General features: G+C 41.5%; 1 protein-coding gene across 1 annotated transcript in view; it reads right to left on the bottom strand.

The window, feature by feature from the left end:
- HOMER2 (homer scaffold protein 2) overlaps window positions 1–22,237 on the bottom strand; it is a 59,529-nt gene that overhangs the window by 6,585 nt on the left and 30,707 nt on the right. The window contains exons 3-6 of the mRNA XM_075045164.1: window positions 10,604–10,735; window positions 3,585–3,677; window positions 2,120–2,259; window positions 421–577 (exon numbers count right to left, since the gene is read on the bottom strand). Coding sequence (XP_074901265.1) covers window positions 421–577; window positions 2,120–2,259; window positions 3,585–3,677; window positions 10,604–10,735 — 522 coding nt within the window. The remainder of the gene's footprint in view (window positions 1–420; window positions 578–2,119; window positions 2,260–3,584; window positions 3,678–10,603; window positions 10,736–22,237) is intronic.

Raw genomic sequence — 22,237 nt, 5'->3', positions numbered from 1 at the left:
ACCGAGTGGTTCCCAGGTTGGTTTCCTGTGGATAACCAGGCCGTAACCACGCCTTCTGCTCAGTCATCATTTGGCAGTGTTTAAGTGAGCTTTGAAAGAGATATGCAATAGTAATCCCGCTTTTAAAACCTTTCCATTTCAGCACTGCAGCCAGCAACCCCTGCTGACCCCAAGTCTCCCAAATCAAGAGGCAGGGAGCTCTGTGAGATGTGGCAGCACCAGTCCTCCCGCTGACCCGCAGCCCTTTGAACTTCCCTGCCTGCTGTGTGCAGAGGGAAGCGGCTGCCTTAACCCCCTCTCCCCGTCCACCTCCCTTTCAAAGATAAAAGCAAAGATGAAGCAGCAGAAACCCAAGAGAAAGAGCAATGGCGGGAGGAGCAGATTGGAAGAGACGGCTCTCCTGTGGGTATGCTCTGCTACCTTGCTCCTGAGCTGGTCGTTTTCCTCCTTGCAGGCTGAGAACTGCTTCTTCCAGTGCTCGATGCTGGCTGCGGACTCCTGCAGCGCCGTGGTCAGCCGGGCGTTGCTCTCTCGCAGCGTCTGCAGCTCCGTCTCCCACTTCTTCACATTGGATGAACTGAGGAAAACAGGGCACCATTAGGTGGCTTCACCTTATAAACCTGCAGCTCATTATTCTTTACCTGACTGCAAACTCATGGGGTGTGTTTACCAATAATTTGTCGTTATAAGATCTGGAATACTCAGATGTATGTAATTGCCTTTAGCTATTGCCGGGCCAAGGAGAACGTAAGCCTTAATTTGACTGTCTCTGCCAAAGCAAAGGGATCTATCAACTCCAGCAATGGTGACCTGTGTGTCTGGAACAAAAGTCCTGCCGTCAAAGCAGGCTGTAGGGTTAAGCTGACAGCTGGGATCCCCACCACCTGCAACCAGGGGTTTTACTCCGGCACTGTGCACAGCGCACGCTCACCTCCAGAGCTGCTGCGGGGCTGTACCTCGCTGAGTGCAGTGCAGTGCAGGCCTGCGGACGTGGGACCCATGCAGCAGAGCGACTCTACACATTTGCAGATGGTACAATAATTCAGAGCAGAAGATGTCAGGGGGTTGACACCACTTCTGTTTGATTTTTTTCAATGCTCAGCCTTAAATATAAAAGTGTTACATAATGCTGAAGAATGAAACTACTCATTCCCCAAAGCTTCAAGCAGCAGCGTAGAGCCCAAGATTAGAGAGTGAATGGAAGGAAGGCTTTGAAACTCCCTACATGCTAGTTGCTACTTGCCTGTGGAGGTGTCTTCAGCAGGAGGAATGAGCAAACGTTATGATTTGAAATAGGTTACGCTATTGAAATGTCAATAAAGAGAGATGATGTACTTCAAATATAATATATGCAACCTTAGAATTGCTCACTGGGTAACACTGCTTATGGTGCTGCTGCCTTATTTTTTAAATAGCTTTTTAAGAGTAGCTTGATACTGTTAGATTTTCTTTCCATTCACAGATACATTCACATGCAAGAGGCAGACAAGGCAAGATCCCAGTAGAGAATTATTCTATTTTAATGTCGTAACTTTGCATATTCCAGCGCCTGTATTTTCACTAAGGCTGCAAATTACTCTTCTCAGCATTTTCAAATAATTTATCATAGCAAAAAATGTGACTTCAAGGGGCATTGTCCACAGCTTTAGAAACATCCCCCTAAGACTTCTAAGCAGCCCAGTGAAATTATATTTCTCACTTCAACTTTTCATGGTCGAGTTCATTCCCTTTTATAATTTTAAATATCCATATCTATTTTCATCAATGTAGCAAACTCAAAGAGGAAGAGAGATTGGTTTCACATGTTATCAGTAGCAATTGCTCCCCCATGGCTTTAATGTTATTTCTGTAGCTCTAAAACTTCACAAACGAAGGTGGTTATAAGAGTTGGCATCAGCAGAATAAAAGAGATCTTATTTCATCATGAACTACATCAGGAAAAAAACTACATGGTAAATATCTCTCAACTGGATACCAGGAGGTACTTGCTAAAATCTGCTCATTCATCCATTCTGCTGCATCATTTTAAATTAATGCAATTACATTTGAATAATTTCATTAGCCATCAGATAATTACAGCATGCTATTCCAGTGCATTGTAGGTATTAAAGGACTTCACCTTTGGGCTAGAGCAATTTTTAATTTATCATTCTCAGACTTGAGATGTGCCTCAGCAGGACCACTATGTGATGCCTTCTCATCATCTGTCCCGTTCACACTAGATGCTCGAGTGGAAGATGGTGTTTCACGTCCAGATTCCTGCAGCACAACACAAAAATGAACACTGGATATCTCCTCCAACACCACAACACCAATTTCTTTGTAATCTTGATCCCACACCACCCTGCTGAGACCTAGGCTACGTATGCTGACCTGGCAGAACAGTGGTAACAAACACATACTCTTTACATCTTGGCTGCAAAGCTGGTCTGTTTAAAAAGAATGAAAAAATTATAATCATACACAAAAGGGAAGTTTAAAGTGTCCAAAAAAATTTTTTTAAGTGTTTTAACTGACAAGGCTCATGTTTTCTAAAGGTAGTTTGGGTTTTTTTAAGATAATGAAACAATACAGCACACCTGGAAGCACACAAAGTCTGAACCAAAAATAAAAAAGAAGAAGATACTGCTCCTCCAGGGAGATGCCATTCATACACTGCTTGGTGCTGATCACCAACAGAGAACAAAGTGAACTGTAAAGGCCATGACGAAAGTCTTTAAAAAATTAGTATCCAAAGTCAGCCTCTCAGATTGATATTTGTGAACCCCACAAAAGGGGTTAGTTGCAAGACTAAGAGCATTCAGCAGCTTTTTTCTGATCATGCATCTGAATTCCTCTCTGACCAAAATTCATCTAACTTTCCTCCGAACATTAGCCCAGGCCAAGAACACCCACTGAACAGGGTTCATTCTTACCTAATGCAATGCATATGAAATTACAGTCAAACATACAGAGAGACTGGGACAACATTCAACTTCTTCAGTTTGTAAGAAACCCAGATCTCCCCGGACAGAGAGGCACTTGGCTATATCAGGGTGTGCTGTCTAGAAAAGCGTCCTGTACAAATATGCAAAACAAGCTTCTTCCAACGACTCGCTAAAGCACTGTCTCTGTTCCCACACCACAGCTCTCCATAGTCACACCTAGGCAATGAAACACTATGGCCACAAAGTCACTCTCTCCATTGGCAAACCAAACTCCTACAAAAGTATTTTAGGCAGATGACAAAAAGAAGTATCCCAATGAATCTCATTTACTGTCTGCTGAAGCACTACACTGACTTACTTTCCAGTGACCCAAACTATGTGTAACAGTACAAATCAAGGGATGTATAGCTTTCCCTGTTATTATATAACAGCTCAAGAACTGCTGAAAGAAATTAGATTTAAATGAAGGCAAAGAGCATGGATGGATGAAAAATATTCTTCTGACAATGCTAATGTCCAGCAGCTGACAATTACCTTCAGCAATCTTCATTTTATATAGTTTAAGCTTGCTGCCAGAAGCTGGTACAGTCCATTAGAAAATTTAACTTTAAATTATTTATCCTGTATACGTACAGGTATTAAAGCTAAATTACAAACCTGGGAATGATTGCTTGAGGTCTCAATTTTCTCTTGAGATCTGTCTCTCGCTAGTTTGGCAGCTTCTTTTACTTCTTGGAATTTCTCTGCAAACTGGAAAAAGCATGAAAGATATTTATTAAAATGATTTATCATCTATTAAACTGTTCAGATTACTGTCTTTATATGGTTCATAGGTCTCCAAAACTGAACAACTGATTTTGATAATTTAAAAATTTTGGCAAGAAAAAACATTTAAATTCTTTGGCAGGGAGGTTCTTTCAAAAGGAATGGGGGTGTTTCTAAAAGAGGGACATCTCTGTAGTTCTGGCCAATCACAGTAAAAACCCGTGGAGAAAAAGGAGCTATTAGTGTCTCCTGGTTTGATTTGGTTTTGCTTATTTCCTCCCCCTCCTCTGTCTCACTTGGTGTTGACAGTCTATTAAAGTTGAAAGCATAAAAGACATATGTTTGGATAAAAAAATTATCAATGGCTTCTATTCCTAAGAGCCAGTCAATTAAATTAAAGAATGCAAATGAGCTCATCTGCAGAATGCAAGCAAGGGATTATTAAGACATAGAAAAAATGAGAAGGTGGTAGCTCGGAATGTATGATGGGGCCATATGAATAAAAGAGCTTTTCTGGTCTAATTTTCTTATTACTGGCAAAAATAAATGTAGAAGACTTCAGGGAAAGGCTGGAATGCTTCCTGTAAGAGGGTTATATCAAACTGAGGGAGGCAGGGGGAAGGAAAGATAAAGATGAAAAGTAATGATCCCAATCTCTACAAGTTGCTGTAGGACAGCTACTCCGAAGCTAGTCTGGCACTTTTGAAATATAAGTATTATCACAGCCAGTCAGGGTTGCAGGGCTTTAAACACTTTAAACAGTGTTTCAAGTTTTAGAAGAAGGATTGCAAAGATAGAAGAAAAGGCATAATACATAATTTATTTTTTTAATTAAGATGTATCCACTATAAGAATGGGTAACTCTGTCTTTCTGCTAAAGCAGCTTGGTCTTGCTTGCCTGCATCTTGAGAAACTTGAAATGCTAGAAAGGAAAGACATATTAAAAGTAAAAATATAAACAGATGTATTTTATTGCACAGTTTGTGAATGAGAGGATTGCCATTATATCCTTGGATAATTCAGAACACTTATGACAAAATTGTAAATAAAAGCATGAAAAACCCATCACATTTTATAGTCAAGGAATGGGAAGAATCATTATCCACTTATTACTCTTCTAACTTTCAGATTTACAGCAGGTATTTAGCATGCCCTCTCTCAGTAAAATACTGGGACTGTAAAGACTGATAAATCTTCTCCAACTGGTGTAAGAGAAATCTGGATTTATATGTGGAGGCACCTGTGTTTTGTATAACACACACAAATGGAAATTTCCACCAAACACACATACATCATTCTTAAATCACATGGATGAGCACATTCTCAGAGCTGAGTGAAATTTCAGGTGTAGACTACGATTTGTGACCATGTTTATGAATGAAGATTGAGCTCTCGAATCCAGCTGTTGTCTATACAACAGCTGAAATTGCATATGCAAAGTATGTGCTCTCGGATGGCAGTAGTTGCTATCCGATGACATGTGCAGTCACTACACACACAAATGACTTGATTACCTTTGTAGCACTATAAAGATCATTAGGAACAACTACATTACATTTTCACCTTAAGTGATTTAACTCCAGCTTTACACAAAATGTACCTCCTGCTGTGACAAAACAGCTATAAGAAACTGATTATTTCTAAAATATTGTACCAACAGTAAGTTCTACACTTGGGTTTCTTGCAAACAGTAAAGGGCTGTTTTGAGTCTCTCTTTTACAATAAATCTTTATGGGCAAGTATGAAAAATTTATGAGGTTTCTTCATGGACTATATGAAATATGAAAAGACAAAAAGAATTGGAAGTGATCTATCAAATTTTTTTTTTTTGCAGCTATCTTCATAAACCACACAGGAGACTGCTGTGAAAAATTGTGAACCGAGAAGAAAAGGGCATTTTTCCACATTTCCATAATTAAAAATTGTATACAACTGAGCAAAGCTAATCTTCTTTATAAAACCAATAATGTTCTCATTGCACAATAGATTTCAGTCATGTCTCTAGTTTACCAACATATGTATTTAACACATTTGCTTTTAGAAACAAACACAAATAACTGAACTTTTCACCATCTCAGTGACAGATCTTCTGCTTTAAGAGTCAAAATATTACCCTTCATTCTTGTCATTGTTACAAACGTTAAGACAGCTGTAACGGTGTAATGGTGGTGAAAGACCGTCTCTGTTTTTTGTTTACGCCATACACTTGGAAACAGTCAGTCCGTAGTGTTCTGCTGCCACTTCTTTTTCATTCTTAGCTAATTAATACCTGCTAGATTTTATTAACAGTCTATTTTTGAAAGCTACGGAGGATCACTTGGCTTGTTATGAAATTAAAGCCTTTCACTTGATTACTCTTCTGAGTGCAGCAGCATGGTGGTGACAGCCCAAACTTGTGTAGCATTACCAACGCTAATTGCTACAGCAGCAGACCAGGCGTTTCTGAAGCTACCCAGATCCCGAGGCCATCTCTGAGAGTGATGGCATGGCCGCAGTGTCTAATCACTGGCAGAAATTAGAGAGATGCTTTTTCTCCAGTACTTGATTTCTTCTGTCCCAAACATAAATAACTCACAAGTAGTGGATACTACAAAATCATATGCCACCTCCAGGATCTAAGTTGACTTTGAGATATCAAAACATTTCAACAATAGAGAGTGCTTTTTAAATGTGAAACTCCTAGTTAAAAGGTGAAATAATCTTCTGTTTAGTAAGTAAAAACTTGGTAAATGTGGTCTCGAGGGGCAATGCATGTATAAATACCCAAAATCAACCAAAAAAATCATCACGCTCCTTCTCCTTCCATCTTTACTCCTTTCAGTTCCCCTTTCCTCCACCCTCGTCCTCAGGCAGACAAAGTTCCCCAAAATTAGCAAAAAAAAGACTGGAGTAGGAGAAACGCCAACTAAACACCGCTTCAATAGCCCATCATGGTTTATATGACGTGTCTTCCCATGCCCCAGGAAGCCGTGAGACTAAGCTGCAATATGGAAAAGATTTGCTGCTACCAATACTTGTGAAGCCTTTTAGTCTAAGGCTGCTGCAGCCCACCAGCACTGTTTGATTACGAGTCTTGGCCAGTGAAATTTAATGGGGACTCAAGGATGCTCCTGTGCATTGCACAAATTATTTAAAGGCTGTTCAAATCTGCAGCCAGCTTGTCACCTGGAGAAATATATATATATTTAAATAGACCTTCTTAACATTTTATACATCAAAAAGCATTATTTTCTATGTGTAAATTTTAAGCTCCTGATCTGACATTACATTTTACGTCTCCTACTGACAAATTGTACCACTGTCAGATGAAACAGCTGCTCCCACCCAAAGCAGTCTCATAAATATTTCATCACCCTCTTGGTTCGCAGAAGGCTGGGTGATGCAACGTTCCTGTTGGGGAGCACCGCCGTGCCGTGACCCACGACGCACATGTTGTTTTGCCCGTGGTTTTCTATGGATAAGCCCTTAGTACTGGGCAGATCAGCAGCAAACAAGACTGTTACTCCAGAAAGTGGTACTTTGCTCTAGTACCACCAGTGCGCTGCCAGCACGGATGCGATGCTGGTTGGACCAGGGGCGGCTGCGCTGCGTGCTGGGGGCTCTGCTCCGAGCTTTCTCCCCTGCAACACAGCACCTGGCAAATATCGCACACATAATGTGCACGCATGCATAGAAATAAAGTCCAGTGCTTCCCAGATGCTGGATGCGGTTGCTTTATGATGTGCGAAGTCTGGGTTTACTGGGTTTCTCACCTGTATAAATCGTTGTCCCTATGCCCTTGACCACCTACAGCTCCTCAGACAGCATGTCTGTGTGGAAGCATCCTGAATGATAGCAGACATTTTATTTAACTGCTTCATGTGCAAAATACGTCACTACCTTCACAGCACCAGCCCTGCCTCCTCATCACACCCCGGCACACCATTAATTGTCCTTTGATTCCTGTTTCGATTTGGCTGTAGCAATGTTTGAATAATGTCTTGAGACCTTTCTGAGGCACGGGGTAGGAAGGGGGGGAAGGAAGGTCATGCGTCCTGCAAGAGGGGAGAAGGACCCTGAGTAGGACATCAACTTTAAGCCCTGGGATTCTCCCAATCAATGTGAATGGTAATTAGGTTACTAGGTCACTGAATGCAGTTTTCATTAATGGCTCATGTTTAATTTGAACTGTTTTTCCCTATAGGTATGCATTAATGCTTAAGTATCTCAAGAGAAGCAGGGCATTAGAAGGAGGCATTATCTTTTATTAGGCCAACCGATATACTTAAAAATGCAGATGTTTTTAGTCATGCTAACCTCTTCTCCTGTCTCATTATTATTCATTGTTTTCAGCAGATATTTTTCAGCTTTATTTATTTATTTATTTATTTTAAGCCAGGGCAATTGATCTCTGCTTTAGTGGGTTTTAGTGTGTTCTTCGAATTCCTGACTAAAAGCTTCAATTATTTCCAATAAAACTGGCAAGCTTTAATTTATATCTTTTATAAGAGTATAATGATATCAACATAAAATGAAACTTGATTTTACTGTTCCCAATACACTTGCACATCTGTAATTTCTGTGCCACCTCTGATCTTTCTTACTAAGGGTTCAATAATTAAACTGAGGAGCATGGATGACAAGGGATATCTTCATCCCATTGCTTTGCATGGTGGTAATAAAAGGTTTTCTTACATTTTCCAGCTAGATAACTGTCAGTTGGGTTTTTTTAAGTAGATCATCTCGAACCATTTTCAGAAGTGCTCTCCTTAAGCTCCCCTTCGATATTCTGACCAGAAAAAAGTCTGCTGCTTTGGAAAGCTTTTCCTGCAAGTAGAAGGCTGTATTATCAGCAGTGGGCTCTTCAGCAGATCTTGCAGTGCAAACAGATGTGCAAACTGATCTGGAGAGAAACACAGCTGATGCGGAGGCCCCTGTGCCCACATAACATGTTTTTCACATTGGCTCTAGTCTGGCCACATGAACATTAAAGAGCTGCTTTCTGATACCAGCATTAAATTTATTCAAAGTACCTGTTTGGACAGTTTTGGAGAATATGGTAAAATCTGTCTGATGCGGGTGCAAGGACCTCCAAATGTACCTTGTGCCTTGTTATACCTCTCATCTCCTGAGCCAGCCTCAGCACCACCTGCCCCATGCGGCACGTGGTGCATGTTTAACCCCAGTCAGCACTGACGAACCATGTGGTCACCTGTCATGTTGCAGCGGTGTGACCTCAGTAATCTGGGATTAAAAATTACTATCCAATGGTGCTAATTCTTTTATTTGGTGTCCAAAGGTTGCATTGTATCATGCTTATCTGTTACTCAAAACAAACCATTGCCCTAGGTCCACCTTAATCCTCCCATATTCCCATACTACTTACTAGCTACTATGAACACCTCTGCCACGGGAGTGGAGAATATGCATAAGTGAAATAAGCAGTCCTCTACACTTGAGTAAGCATCATAAAACATAACCATCACCAGCACCTCATTTTTAAAAAACAGTTTTACATGTGATTGATTGGGTGGCCTTAGCATCCCAGAAGAGCAGATTATTGCCATGGCACCTTTATGGACATCCCAAATCAAAAAATAATTTAACATGAAAGGTAAAATATGCTTTACCTTTAAGAAATACTTGCAAAAAATGCAGTTCTCTGGAAATTGTAAAAACTCAGTAAAGCAAACTTAGTAAAATAAATTCCTATAACAACCCAGTTGATGGAAAAGTCCTCCTACTGCAATGGTCTGCCATTGCTATTTTAGACACTACAAGAAACATCTTGTTCTCCTGACTCTTTTCTTATCAAAGCACACAAGAGGACAGCAACACGAGAGACTCTGTGCCATGCCCAAGGACACAATTTTAACTGACGAAACCCAGTGCCAAGTAGCCATGCTTCAGGTGTCAACTATGTGTTAGATAAGTAGGGGTTTTTTTACTACATGAACAAACAAACATCTCAGCTGCTTGATGGGCACTTGACAAGACCACTAATCTAATGACAGAGGATGTATTTTAAACTGCTGGTTATTCATTACAAGAGGCAGCTCTGGGCTTTACAAGCCTGCTGTTACAGTCAGTCCCTGGTGCGGGGAAGTGTTGCATTAATACCAAACCCATGGCCAAGTTTGCTCTCTGAGCAAGTTTGCTCTCTGGCAGCTCTGCCAGCAAACCCGGCATCAGACCACCCCAGCTACTCATTCCCTGTCTCTGCTACCGCTCACTGCCACCTCCTCAGGTCTGTGATAAAGAAGCTTTAGGTCAGCTCTGCAAATCACACCACTGAGCTGAAATGCCAAAAGTGCAATATTATCTTAACCCAGATCAGTTTACCGAGCCCCCTGAGAGCACGGCCCCACCAGCAGTGGTATCTGCAAAACCAGGGCACCAGCAAGCCCTAGGGGGCTGGCAACTCCTTTACTTTGGTTAGCTACCAGTGGCAGCAAGTCATCAAAATCCACATTTCTGAGGCTGGGACAGCAACTCTCTTCCTTCAGACACATTAGGCAGCCCTAATGTCAACAGTCCTGGCATATCAGTGGTTCCCTTTGCTGTTGGTGACACTGTCAGCTGAAATGAGCACATAGGCCAGGGAGATGCCAAAAAATACTGCAGACTTCAGGTTGTTTCTGTAAATATCTGAAAACACAAATGCTTTCAGCCACGTTGGCCACGATACCATTGAGATCACTGCACTAGTACCGTCGTCAGCAGTCAGATTTAAGTTGTAGTTTTGACTACCGTTTGCAATACTGCCTGCTTCTGTATATACAGACATTGGGTAATTACAGGAGATGGGCAGCTTGCATGGGTGAAGAGGACTTGCAGAAGCATGCAGCTCAGAAGTGGTTGGATGGGTATATGCAATTCTAAATTAACAAGAAACAAGACAGCCTTTGCAGAAATTCAGTGAGCCCTGTTACCTTTGTCAGCTGCTGCTCGGAGGGAAAGCCCAAACCAAACACAGTATTTGCTCTGCTGTCCGCCCACTGGCCAAACTTCTGCGATGTTTTAGTGAAGGTCATATTAGGTGTGATTGTGCTGTTTATGATCACCTGTTTAAAAACATCAGAAAATAATTAAAAAGTAGAAGCCACATTGGAAATGCATATCCTAGAAACAATATCATCCAAAGCAATGAGCAGTCTAAATTGGGAAATTGCTGTATTCAGAAGATTTTTCCCAATACAAAACAGTTTCTATCTTGTCTTACTTCATGCAGGAATTTTGATGTTTTGTCTTCTTTTTCCAAAGAACTATCATGGTCCTGCATTTAAACACGGCTGCAGGAACATCACTGAACTCAAAGCAACAGCAGGGACAGGAGCTATAAAATTATCCTGGCAGAAATGCAGATGCAAAATCCTCTTTTTTCATTGTTACAAAGGCACATGGCTACTCCCACCGTCCGGCCAGGCACCCGGGATGGCCCAAGGCCGCCAAGCAGGGTGTCTACCAGCAACACCTGCCCTCAGACTGGAAGACCAAAGAGATCTGCATTTCTCCATTTGGCCTAGGGCCTCCACAAGTAAGATGCCAGAGTCATGTCAGAAATTTAAAAAAACCCCAAACAACACAAAACAAGACAAGGAGAAACTAATAGCTTAATAGTGAGTTTAACTTGGAAGGGTGGTGAAGTGCATCACCACCACCACCACAAATGCAGTATCAAATGTGGGCCTCAAGACAAATATTCTGCCACTTTACACAAGTTAACTAATACCTGTTTCACCACCAGCAACCTTGAAAGCAACAGTTGTTCTTGTAATTAAAGAAATAGCCAACAAGAGGAAGGCTGTTGCGATGAGGTCTCTAAGGAACTTAGTGGAACAAGCATAAAATGTAACCTTGCAAAAAGGAATGAGATATATGTCAATTCGTTATCAAAAATCTTAACTTTATTTTCAAGATACATCATTATATGAGTCTAGAGACTCCTTCCCCTGGAAATTAATTCAAGTACAATGTTTTTTCTGCTAACAGAATAGCTTTCTTTAGTAAGGCGTACCATCATTTCCAATATGCAAATTATGCAGTAATTAAGCCAAATCTGTGGGACAGTTTAATTAACATGATCAGGAAGTATCCTGGCAACATCATTTACAATGTATTCCGAGCAGTGTTTTTCCTAAGCTATTGTTTACATCTAGCAAAAAGTGTGAATTAAATTTACCAGAGAAAGATCTTTACTTGCCTCTGTCCCCTCCCTAGCTTCTGACCTCTCTGCTGATGCTTTTATTTGCTTTCTTAGAAATTGCTCAGCTTCAGTGGTTTCCTCTTTTTGCATCATCACTTTCAAATAGACATACGATTTTCCGCCATTTCCTGCCACTGAAAGTTCACCAAAAGGATCAAACCAGAGGTGGGCCAGGTGGCTGGTACCCCTGAAATTGTTTTTTGCATGGGAATAAACAGGGCAAGAAAGGGGGAGAGGTGACTCTGCAGCCAGTGCTGGCCAGCACACACCATACAGACATCAGCTTTCAGGGTCAAAACATCTCTTTGAATGGCTGGTTGACAGGCAGAGGTATAAGCAAAGCTGCCCAGGCGTGCCTTCCTCCGGCTAAGACACACAACAGAAACACAGCCAATATAAAATCTAAGTGTGATTTCAGACATTTAAATTAAAAGAAAAGCAGAGATTTTACGTAGGGTTTTGACAATGCAAAGGTTCTATGATAATACGAGGATTGCATGACACAAAGAATCACAAGAACAGGAGGAAAAGCTACCACCAACCCAGAAAATCAGGATGCTTTCCAAAAACTTTAAGGAAAGTGCTATATGTATATTTCTTGTTTAAAAATCTTACATCAGACAGATGAACTACTTAGAAATGTTTAGCTTCTCAAGTTACAGAATTTATTTTAGAAGCTAGGAAATACCCAGAAATTTTGAGTGATAAAAAGTATTATTTCCATCCTACTTTGCCTATCAAATTATACATCTGTGGGGAACAGCTAATAAAATGACCCACTCTATTGAAAGGCAAAAGCCTCACTCACTGGAAACGGACTCTGAGAAGGATAAAATTCTTGCATACCTCCTACAATAATCATTGAGTAAATACAAAGACATAAAAAAAACCCCACCAAACATATCTTTTAGACCACAGGCCAATATTATCAAAGATGTGACAAAAGGAATAATGAAGCCTGCAAACTGTAAACCAAGGAACATCTTATTGAGCAATGAAATGCACTACGTTAGCTTAGCACATTAGAGGTTAATTTTTTCTATAGCCAGCGCAGAATCGAAGAAAAGGTTGTGGTGATCACACACCTTCAAGAAACTGACAGTTCATCTGTTAAATTTATAATAAGCTGCAATTAGTGAAACTGCCTGGAAGCTGGCTCTGCCTTTTTTTTTTTTTTCTTTAAATCCTCCCCTGTCAGTCAGGCACTTCAGAAATGCTGCATTCCCACAGAGAAGTGAAAACCTAAGTAGAAGCTTAGGAGATTAAATCAGAGCTCATGGAAACAGTTCAGAGGAGCTGGATGCTGCAGGTACATTGCACGTATCCACCTGGTCTTCCTCCCCATCCCCACCCCATCACCTCATCACTTTTGCAGGAAGATGCCGTAACACTAAACTTTGGGAACATCAGCCTGTACATTCTCTTCCCAAGTAAATCTGGTCATCATTTCAGAGCAGAGACACTACATTGGCCAGGGAACAGTCATGTTGATTGTGTTCAGAAGAAAGAAAGGGTGTTATGATTTCAAAGAACCATGAAAAGCGAGGCTTGCAAGCACCCCTGCCAGGTAACCCAGCCTATCCCGCCTCCCAGAGCTGGCTCACCCTCAGTTATGTGAGACCAGAAGGAAAGTACTCCCCACCACTCCTCCATCTCCCAGGCAGAAGGTCTCTAGCTGGGGCAGAAGACAGGGGAAGCATTTGTGGCCACCACAACAGGAAAGTTTGACCAAACCAGGAAAAATTTCTTATTTTCATGAAAGGATGAAGCAGAATTTTCAAGTTTCAAAGGAAAAAGGAGCTGAGAGGAAGGGCGCAGAAGGAAAATGGCACTATTTGAAAGCTGCTGCAGGCAGGATGAGCCCACAGGCTCTTTTCCACCCCTACCTGCAATCCAGTATTATAATTCTATAAGAAAAGGCCACTCATCAATTCAGATGGGCTCTTATGAAGTAACGTTGCATTCGATCAACATTCATATGATACACACATGGCACAATTTCGGCTGCATCAGAAAACAGAATGAACTTGCAGACTTTCATCCAGGATAATGGATTCAAAAGACAAACTACTCTCTAATCAAATGCAATCAATCCCTGAAGTGGTTAAAGACTTCCCCCCAAAGACAAAGGCAAAGAGGAGCATAATATAATAAGCACCTTACAGAATAATAAACTCATTCATCACACTGACTGAGTTGTCTACATGCAGTTAAAAAAAAAAAAAAATCTGCCTTTGCTCTCAGCTACATGCAAACGTATCAGATGGCGAACGTTCCTGATACATCCACATAAGCCAAACAAAATCTCATACTAATTTCACTTCCTTTGGGAGAAAAACAATCCTGACAGATCTAAATTTTTATTTGAACATGACACAGAAGAATGTTCACAGTACAAGGTAGCGCTACATCAACCAGAAACGACTCCAGACATTTAGAAACACACCAGGTATATTCATCAGATAAAAGTGAATGCAAATAAGCTGGCATAGAGCAGAACATTCATAGGCTGTAACACACCCATCCCGTTGCCTTCCCACGGAGAGGAACTCCCAAATAAATCAAGCAGGGAGAGGTCACAAGACAACCTGAGTGCGTAGAAGGAAAAAAAATGTATTGGCAGCTCCTGCTGCTCGTAACATATGAGTAGTGCCCATATATACAGCTGCCATTTCTTTTAGGCGATGCTTCGAGTATTTAAAGGGTTCCCCTCCCACACCTCCTGTACCACAACAGCGCACTAAGGGGGAAAAGCCAATGTGGCTCCGGAAAACACATTTTCCCAAGTCACCGCTTCATTAACGTAAGGTGAACATGCATGTCAGCTGGCTGGAGTACAGAGGGAGCGGAGCTGGAACAGCACACGGGGCTTTGCCGGCTCAGCTCACAGCAGACGCCCCGGTCGCATTGGCCCCGGCTTGCCAGATTCGCAAGACGGAAAAGCAGAGACGAGAGCAAGCCCAGCTCCAAGGGGAGGAGAGCAACGCTCACAGTGGGCATCTGGCAGAGCCACCGGCACAGCCCCAAGGAGGAGGGCCAACGCGCCGGCAGGAATCGGCCAGGACTCTTCCTCTGATGAGACATCCACCAAGGGGATGATAAGCCAGTTCAGCCAGCCCTGTCATAAGCTTCTCTACCTGGGAAAAGACCAAAATAACAGCTATGAAATAGTTAATGAATATATTAGCCAATATATTTTGGAACTGCATTAAATTAAATCAGAAAAGGGCCCCTTATCCTGGGACAAGAGTGCCAGATTAGGAATTATTCTGGAATATCCCCTTTAAATTCATATCACCTGTTACTCTGAAGTAACCTCACCTCCAGAAAAGCCCCAAGAGTCGAAGCCATAGGATCCACTCATTAAGCAGATACTACATTAAAACCTCCCCATTTCATTTTCACACCTCTGAATATGTGCTTTCCAGTTTGCAGCCCTTGTGAAATTTAATTTCCCCAATGTACCAGGCTGCTAATCTTCAGTAAAGATGTATCCCAGTCTAAAAACAGAATTGAAGAGGGAAAGAAGCTGCTAATCCTCTGGCCACAGCTATCACAGGCTCAGCAGGTTCTTCCAGCTCATCAAGTCGACATGAATCACAAGGGCTTGTGACACTGGATGTGAAGATCAGGAGACAGGGTTGGATTTGCAGAGAAATTCTCCCTCTATCCCAAATGTTCAGCAACTCCCTTGTGGCATTAACCCACCTATGTTTCCATGATTTGCACTATCCTTTGCTACCTACTATCCTTCCTACCTCTGCTGAGAGCTTCTAGACTTAGATGTAACAACTTTTCACCAATATGTCACTGGTGATAAACTGATCATTTCATTTCTAGTCCTACAAAGCCAGCACACATACACACACACATTGTTAATCAAGACAGTGCTATCAAAGGGGAAAAAAAAGAGTCCCCTGCTGAGGCCACCTAACAGAGTAAAGCAGGAGCAGCACAAAAACATGCTCACAGCAGCGTAAGAACTTGGGCATGAAAGAAAGAACAGCCTTTGGCCAAAACAGTGAACCTGTAGTGCAGGAGGATTTATTATAGTTGTTTTACAAATCAGGGCCAGCAGATGTGATCAAATCTTTCTCCCCACTCTTCCTGCTAAGTCTTTGTAGAAGGTCTTTAAAAATAAAAAAGCCTGGGAAAAAAAGTAGCAACGGCACTTGTTCTAGCTTCGCTTTATCTGCTGCGCCTGATACGTACATGGTGCTTCACCTGGGACAGGCTGAGGATATGGATTAATTAGATTGGGAGCACTGTAAACCTATGTTAAGAAGAGCATTGGATTTCTCCATTTTGCTGTTCCTCCTGCTCTGCTTCATCGTTTGTGCATGATGGGGTGGGCAGAGCACAGGGCAGGCAACAGTTGGCAGGACCTCTACTACCACACTCTGGCTCTGGTTACCCATGATTTTATCCCCACAGTGCTAGTAAGCTGGGCCAGCCACTGCTTTTTCAAGAGTTTCTGTTCTACACAGTTAACCAGGACAGTAGCTATTTCACCCATCAATGGACTCCAAAAGCTTCCATAGCTACCTCAGGTATTTCTGTGGGAGGCGGGAGGGGAAGGGAACTGCAGTGATTCATCTGCACTCTGCAAAGAGGAAGATGCCAGGACACCTTGCGAGCTGCAAAGGACTTGCTGCAGTCCGAAGCATTTACTTCCCAACCTGAGCTCCCTCTGCAGAGAGGAGACTCACCTCTTATGGATAAAGTGCTGCTGCTGCTTGCTTTATGGAGAAAAGGGACATTTCTACAGTTGCACGTAGCTTTTTTTTAAAATCTTGCATCACCTTACATTCCCAGGGTAATTCAATGAATGATGAGGTTCATTTTTAACCCCAAAAGCCAACAAATCAACAAAAACCATACAGTTATTATCCTCCTTCATGAAAAGAGATGTAAAAATAGCCCCCCCTCTCCAATAAAAAGACTAATAACTGGTTTTCCTCTGGTAAAATATTTCTGTTGTAAAGCCCTCACTGAGAACATGTCTAAATGCAAGGAAAGTGGGTTCATGATTGTGTGAATTCTATTAAGTAAATCTCCTGCTACACCTACTCCATTGCACTCTTTCTCTTCCCAAGGTAATTAACATCTCTGCAGAGTTGGCTTCCCACCTCCTCCACCCAGTCTAAATCTCTAAAATCTCCTATTTTTGCTTTGACATCTGACTAGATTTTTTTTTTCCTTTTAGGCACAGCACACACATCCACCCACCCACACAATTCAAAGCACCAGCAGCTGTTTCATGAAGAAAACCTACAGCAAGGATTTTCAAACCCTCTATGCTGGAACAAATTGTTACCCAGGAATTTCATGCAACATTTTACAAAATATATAAACCAAGATGCTTGTATGTTGTTTTCACGTGAGAAATAAAATTTCTAACTTATCAGAGACAGGGAGAAGAATACAGTGGAGACTATTTTTTCCTAGTGACTAAATTTGGGGTGAGGGAAAAGGTTGTGTTATCTACAACTAGATACAATGAAAAAAAACCCCAACATAATTGTATCACATTCACTCTTTGGAGGATTTATTAAAAGCATATAGTCTTTGTGTACAGTATAACCAGATCACTATATGAATCATTTAAGCACTGATCATTTTCTGCATCCTTCAAGCTGTATGACAACAGCTTCACTTAAGCCTGAAGGTCCCTTTGCAGAGGTCAGAAATGGCATGGCCATGGGGCATCGTTAACCACTCCTCTACTCTTTACTACCTCTCTTGGTGCTGACACCCCAAGGAGCGGTCAGCAATAGGATAGCTTACTGCTTCCTCTCTGAAATCTGGAAAAACTGTTCCTTGGCATGAGGAATAGCCAAGAAGGACAGGTACATTGTTTTTGGGAGATGACAGGATCCACTTGGCATCTTCTAAAGCACCTTGAAGTGGTCACTGTTAGATGACAATCAAAGGCAATCAGGTCTAGCAACACTTAGGAGGAATACACTGACATAACTGAAGATACAAGGTATCTATGAGATAATATAAAATAGCAATCCTTCTGCATCCTCAGAAATGCCTCATCCCTTATTTTGCTGTTAGAAAATAAAGCTAGGTGGAGGTTAGCTGGGGCTCATGTGATCATCCTGTTCACTCCTCAGGGACAAGTAGCTTTGGACTTCAGCTAGTATTTAATGGTTGACAGTTATTTATATTATTCCTCATTTTCCATCTAGCAACCACTGTGCCATTGGATGCGACTTCACAATCCAGAATCAAGAAAGAAGTGATGTTTAGGTTTTCTGGGTTTTGGGTAGGGTTTTTTTTTTAAACTAGGAAAATATTGCCTTGAATTATGCTTGATGCTCAAATTTTAAGAATACACAATGCAGTGTAGTTTATTTATAAACTCCATCTGGCATGACTTGATTAGCATGTCTGATACATTAACTCTCCAAATAGGGATTTCCAAGTATTAGATACCTCTGGCACTACAGCAGGGGGAGAGAAGGGAACAAATAATTTACATAGCTGTTTCAGTGGACAAGCAATCCTTAGAGTTTCATAAAGCACAGCTTATAGGAATTACTCTTTATTTGTTTCAGTACCTGAACTTCAAAAAAGAGGGAGTAAAAGTCTCAGATTAGGAAACCAACAGCTAACCAATACTGCATTTATTGCAATTCTTGACGGAAGTCCCTAATACCCTGTGAGGAGGCTGTGGAAATCTCGGGGGGATGGAGCATGTGCTCAGCTCACCTTTGGGCACAAGGTTCCTCAGCCCCCTTATAATTTCTTTTGGAAGAAAATAGCAGCACAATGCAAAACCCACAAGCAAGCTGAGCGCCACTGCACTCCCTGGAGTCTGGTGAGCAGGTATGGAAGGTTTTACCATCTATAAATTTGCCTATTTCAGTCTCATCCTACAGGTTTTGCTTTGATCAGCTAATGAAACCAAAAAGATGAGGGAAAGCATCTGTAAACTCTACCATGTTGTGCCTGTGTTGATGATGTTACTAAAAACTTTGAATTTTTTCTCTATTTTCATCTAACTACAGGCATGGGTTATTTTCACCAAAAATTTGTTCAAGATTCTTCAAAAGCTTTGCTAAGTTCCAGGACCATGATCTAAACCAGCCATCCTTTGCTTGATTCCAGGTTTCTTTACAATAACATTACATGGTTTAATTAACCTCTCTGGCACATTCAGATGCCACATTCATACTCGAGTGTGGTGATCAGAAGCAACTCTGCGTGAGGCAGTTACGTGCTGAAACATTTTCTTTTACAGAGCTTTTCCGAGAAATTTTATGGAGAGGTTTTAAAATGGAATGATCTACCTAGACCAAAGTTTCCCTACTGGCTGCTGAGCAGTGCAGCAAGAAATTCTCTAGCATGGATTTTTATCTTTTCCTTTTTCCCCCTTCTTTTTAAAGAGTAACAAATCGCATTTCTGGAAAGGGTTCTGCAATCTCCTGGATTCAGTTGTGTGTGGTCTTTCCAGAGCCAGGGACACACGCACACACTGTACATACAAGCAGAAGAATGAGCCAGATAGGATCAAACAGTGGCAGATGTGCTTCTGTGCTTCTGTCAAGGATACAGCTGTTGCCAGCACTTTGTTATCTTTTCTCCTAAGCTTACTAACCAGCTTTGGAAGGATTTACTTCCAGAAATAATCCAGACAATGAACAGAGGATTTTTCACATTTCAAAGTTAATAACTTGGAAAGAGATTAATATAGAAATATTTAAGTGATATAAGTTCTACAGCTCTAGACTTCTATTATTTTTTTTTAAACCAAAACACATCCTGAGCAGATTATCATGATTCCTGGTTGATGCAGTCTCAAGGGAACCACCAAATTTCCTGGCATTTACTTTGCTCCATTTCTCAGCTTTCGACAAGCTTTCTTTCACCTGAAGCCCCAGGTCCTGTTTGTGCAAACATTTTTAGTTTTTCCTTACATTCCCAGCTCATCTCCACCAGTATTAGCAATACTGAAATTACCATTGCAGTTAAGTCCTAACAGTACTTTTCTTTTATCCTCTGAACACTCAGGGACCTGCCCACACAAGTGCACCCAATGTTACTAGCTCTACATATCTAAACCAGTCTTGGCAACTGTTGAAAATTCTCCTGCAGACACAACTCCAGGCAACGTACTATCCTACCAATTATTAAATCCTGCACCTCCCCTCAGCCTGAATTTCTGAATACTTGATATCACCTTAAGCAAATAAAGGATGATGCAAGTGGGTAGTCTCATCCTTGGCTGACAGCTCTGCTACTCCTTTATGCTGCATTTCTTCATCACCAAATTCCAGAGAAAATGTTCTCAAGTTATTTTAATGTCTAGAGGGAAACAAAAACTCAAGTAATTTTACTCAAGCTGAGTACACCACAAACATAGACAACACAAATATTTTAAGATCATCGGGGACTGTTATTTTCCTTAATTTCATTCACTCTTATTTCAAAGATGCCTTTGAGAGGAATATGAAGTCCTGGTCTATGTAGCAGAAGGATCCGGTGCACACCTTGGTGCGCTCAGCCTACATAGATACTGATCCTCATTTTAAAATGTGCATTTCATTTTCTATTTGCATCTGTCCTGCTTCAACTCCCATTAACGCCAACTTTCACACTTCCCTTTGATACTCCCCCGGCTGAATGATGTATGACTCCACGGGACCCCTTTGGCGCGTAACGCTTTGGGCACACACTGCACCTTTGAGGTGCCCGACCTGCCAGCCCATGCAGACACCCTCCTGCCACTACACCCGCACCCTGGCTGCAGGGCACCCGCACCCCAGCCTTCACCGGAGCAGCAACCTCTGCCTCAGCATCACCCACTGACAGCAAGTTTTCCTTAAACTGAGGGTTCCCCCCAAATCCTTCAAAGCGATGCTAAAAACCCCCGAAGTTGCATCACCACAACTCTAACACCTTTAAATGAAATCAGGAAATAGCTATTAAGAATATTGATTATTTACTGCAAGTTGTTTCACTGTCTGAGTGAGAGAGGGGTTTGAGCTTAGGTTAGGCTGGCGTGCTGTGACTCAGGGCAGGACAAATGTTCTCCTGCTCTTAATCTACTCATCATACAAAATGAAAGACAACTCCTCTACAAAAGGAGCAGCTACCTCTCAGAGAGCAGCCCGATCCAGCTTCATTATTTACAGCAATGACAAGCCCAAAAGGGACTGCAAAAAGCAGCTAGAGACTCCTCAGGCATCTTTTACAAAGTACTTTGTTTAGCACAATTGGTACTAGAACGTGTCTGCAGCAGATGAGCATCATTCTCCAGCAGGGACTGGGAAATCTGAACTGGGAAAAGTCCACACTGCAGCCACCTTACGAAGCAAACTCAGCTGATGAGAGTGACTAAATGGCATCAAATTACTTTAAAGGCTCTAGTATGGATTCACAGTATATACACGCTGATGATATTATAGTTGCTCTGCCTCAACAGTAAAGTACTTATCTATTATATGATGCGTATATGTAAAGATCATAAAACCACAATTAATGTTTTTACTTAATATTCATCTCGCTAGCATAAAGGCAATGAGATGTTTATTACAACATACACACAAACTATGCACACTGGAAGATAGGATTATGCATTAAAATTATATTTTATACCATGGTTTTGTATTTCAAAAGATATTCTTCCTTTTATGTGGGGGGGCTAATTAGTTCAATTTGTTGGAATTACTCTTTTATGGCTCCAGCATCATCTCCAGTGCTAATAAGCATGTTGAAATTAGCTCCAATAGTTCATGAAATACTTAACATACTATGGTAAAGAGAAGTAGTCGTCCATCAAATATGCTCAAATTTCTGTATTACAGTAATCAGTCAGACCAGTATTGGAAATCTTTTCTTACAGCATAAGAAGGTGTCTTCTGTGGACAGGTATGGACAAGGAATGCAGGAATACTGGATCAGCCAACTCAGACCTCCAGAGGTCAAAACCTGGTCACCTTTCCAGCCGCTTACCCTAATGAGGCAACACCCTTAAGCTGGGATATGTCTTTTGGGCTCTTCAAACAGTAACAAGTGTCCTACACTGCCTTTTTGAGGAAAGGTCCTTTTTGTGTTGGTTCTCAGTGTCAGAAGTATAAGTAATATTGAGCTCATGCTGCCCCGACAGCCCTGTTTTATGGTTGGCACTCTTTCTGGGATGACCAGGAAAGACAAGATTTCCCACCCAACCTGGAAGAAAGGGCATGAAGGGCAAAAAACAGCATGGCAGAAAAAGTTTTGAAAAAAGAAAGAAATATCCATCTCAGTTAACCATCGGTGAAAAAAGCTTTGAAAAGCTGGAATAAAAAATATTTTCTGTTAATATAATCAGATTTTACCAGCAGGGGCTCTCTGGAAATCATAGTCC

Source organism: Buteo buteo, chromosome 13 (assembly GCF_964188355.1).
Source record: "Buteo buteo chromosome 13, bButBut1.hap1.1, whole genome shotgun sequence".
NCBI lineage: Eukaryota > Metazoa > Chordata > Aves > Accipitriformes > Accipitridae > Buteo > Buteo buteo.
The sequence above is the reverse complement of the archived record's forward strand: the minus strand, read 5'-3'. Positions and strand labels throughout refer to the sequence as shown.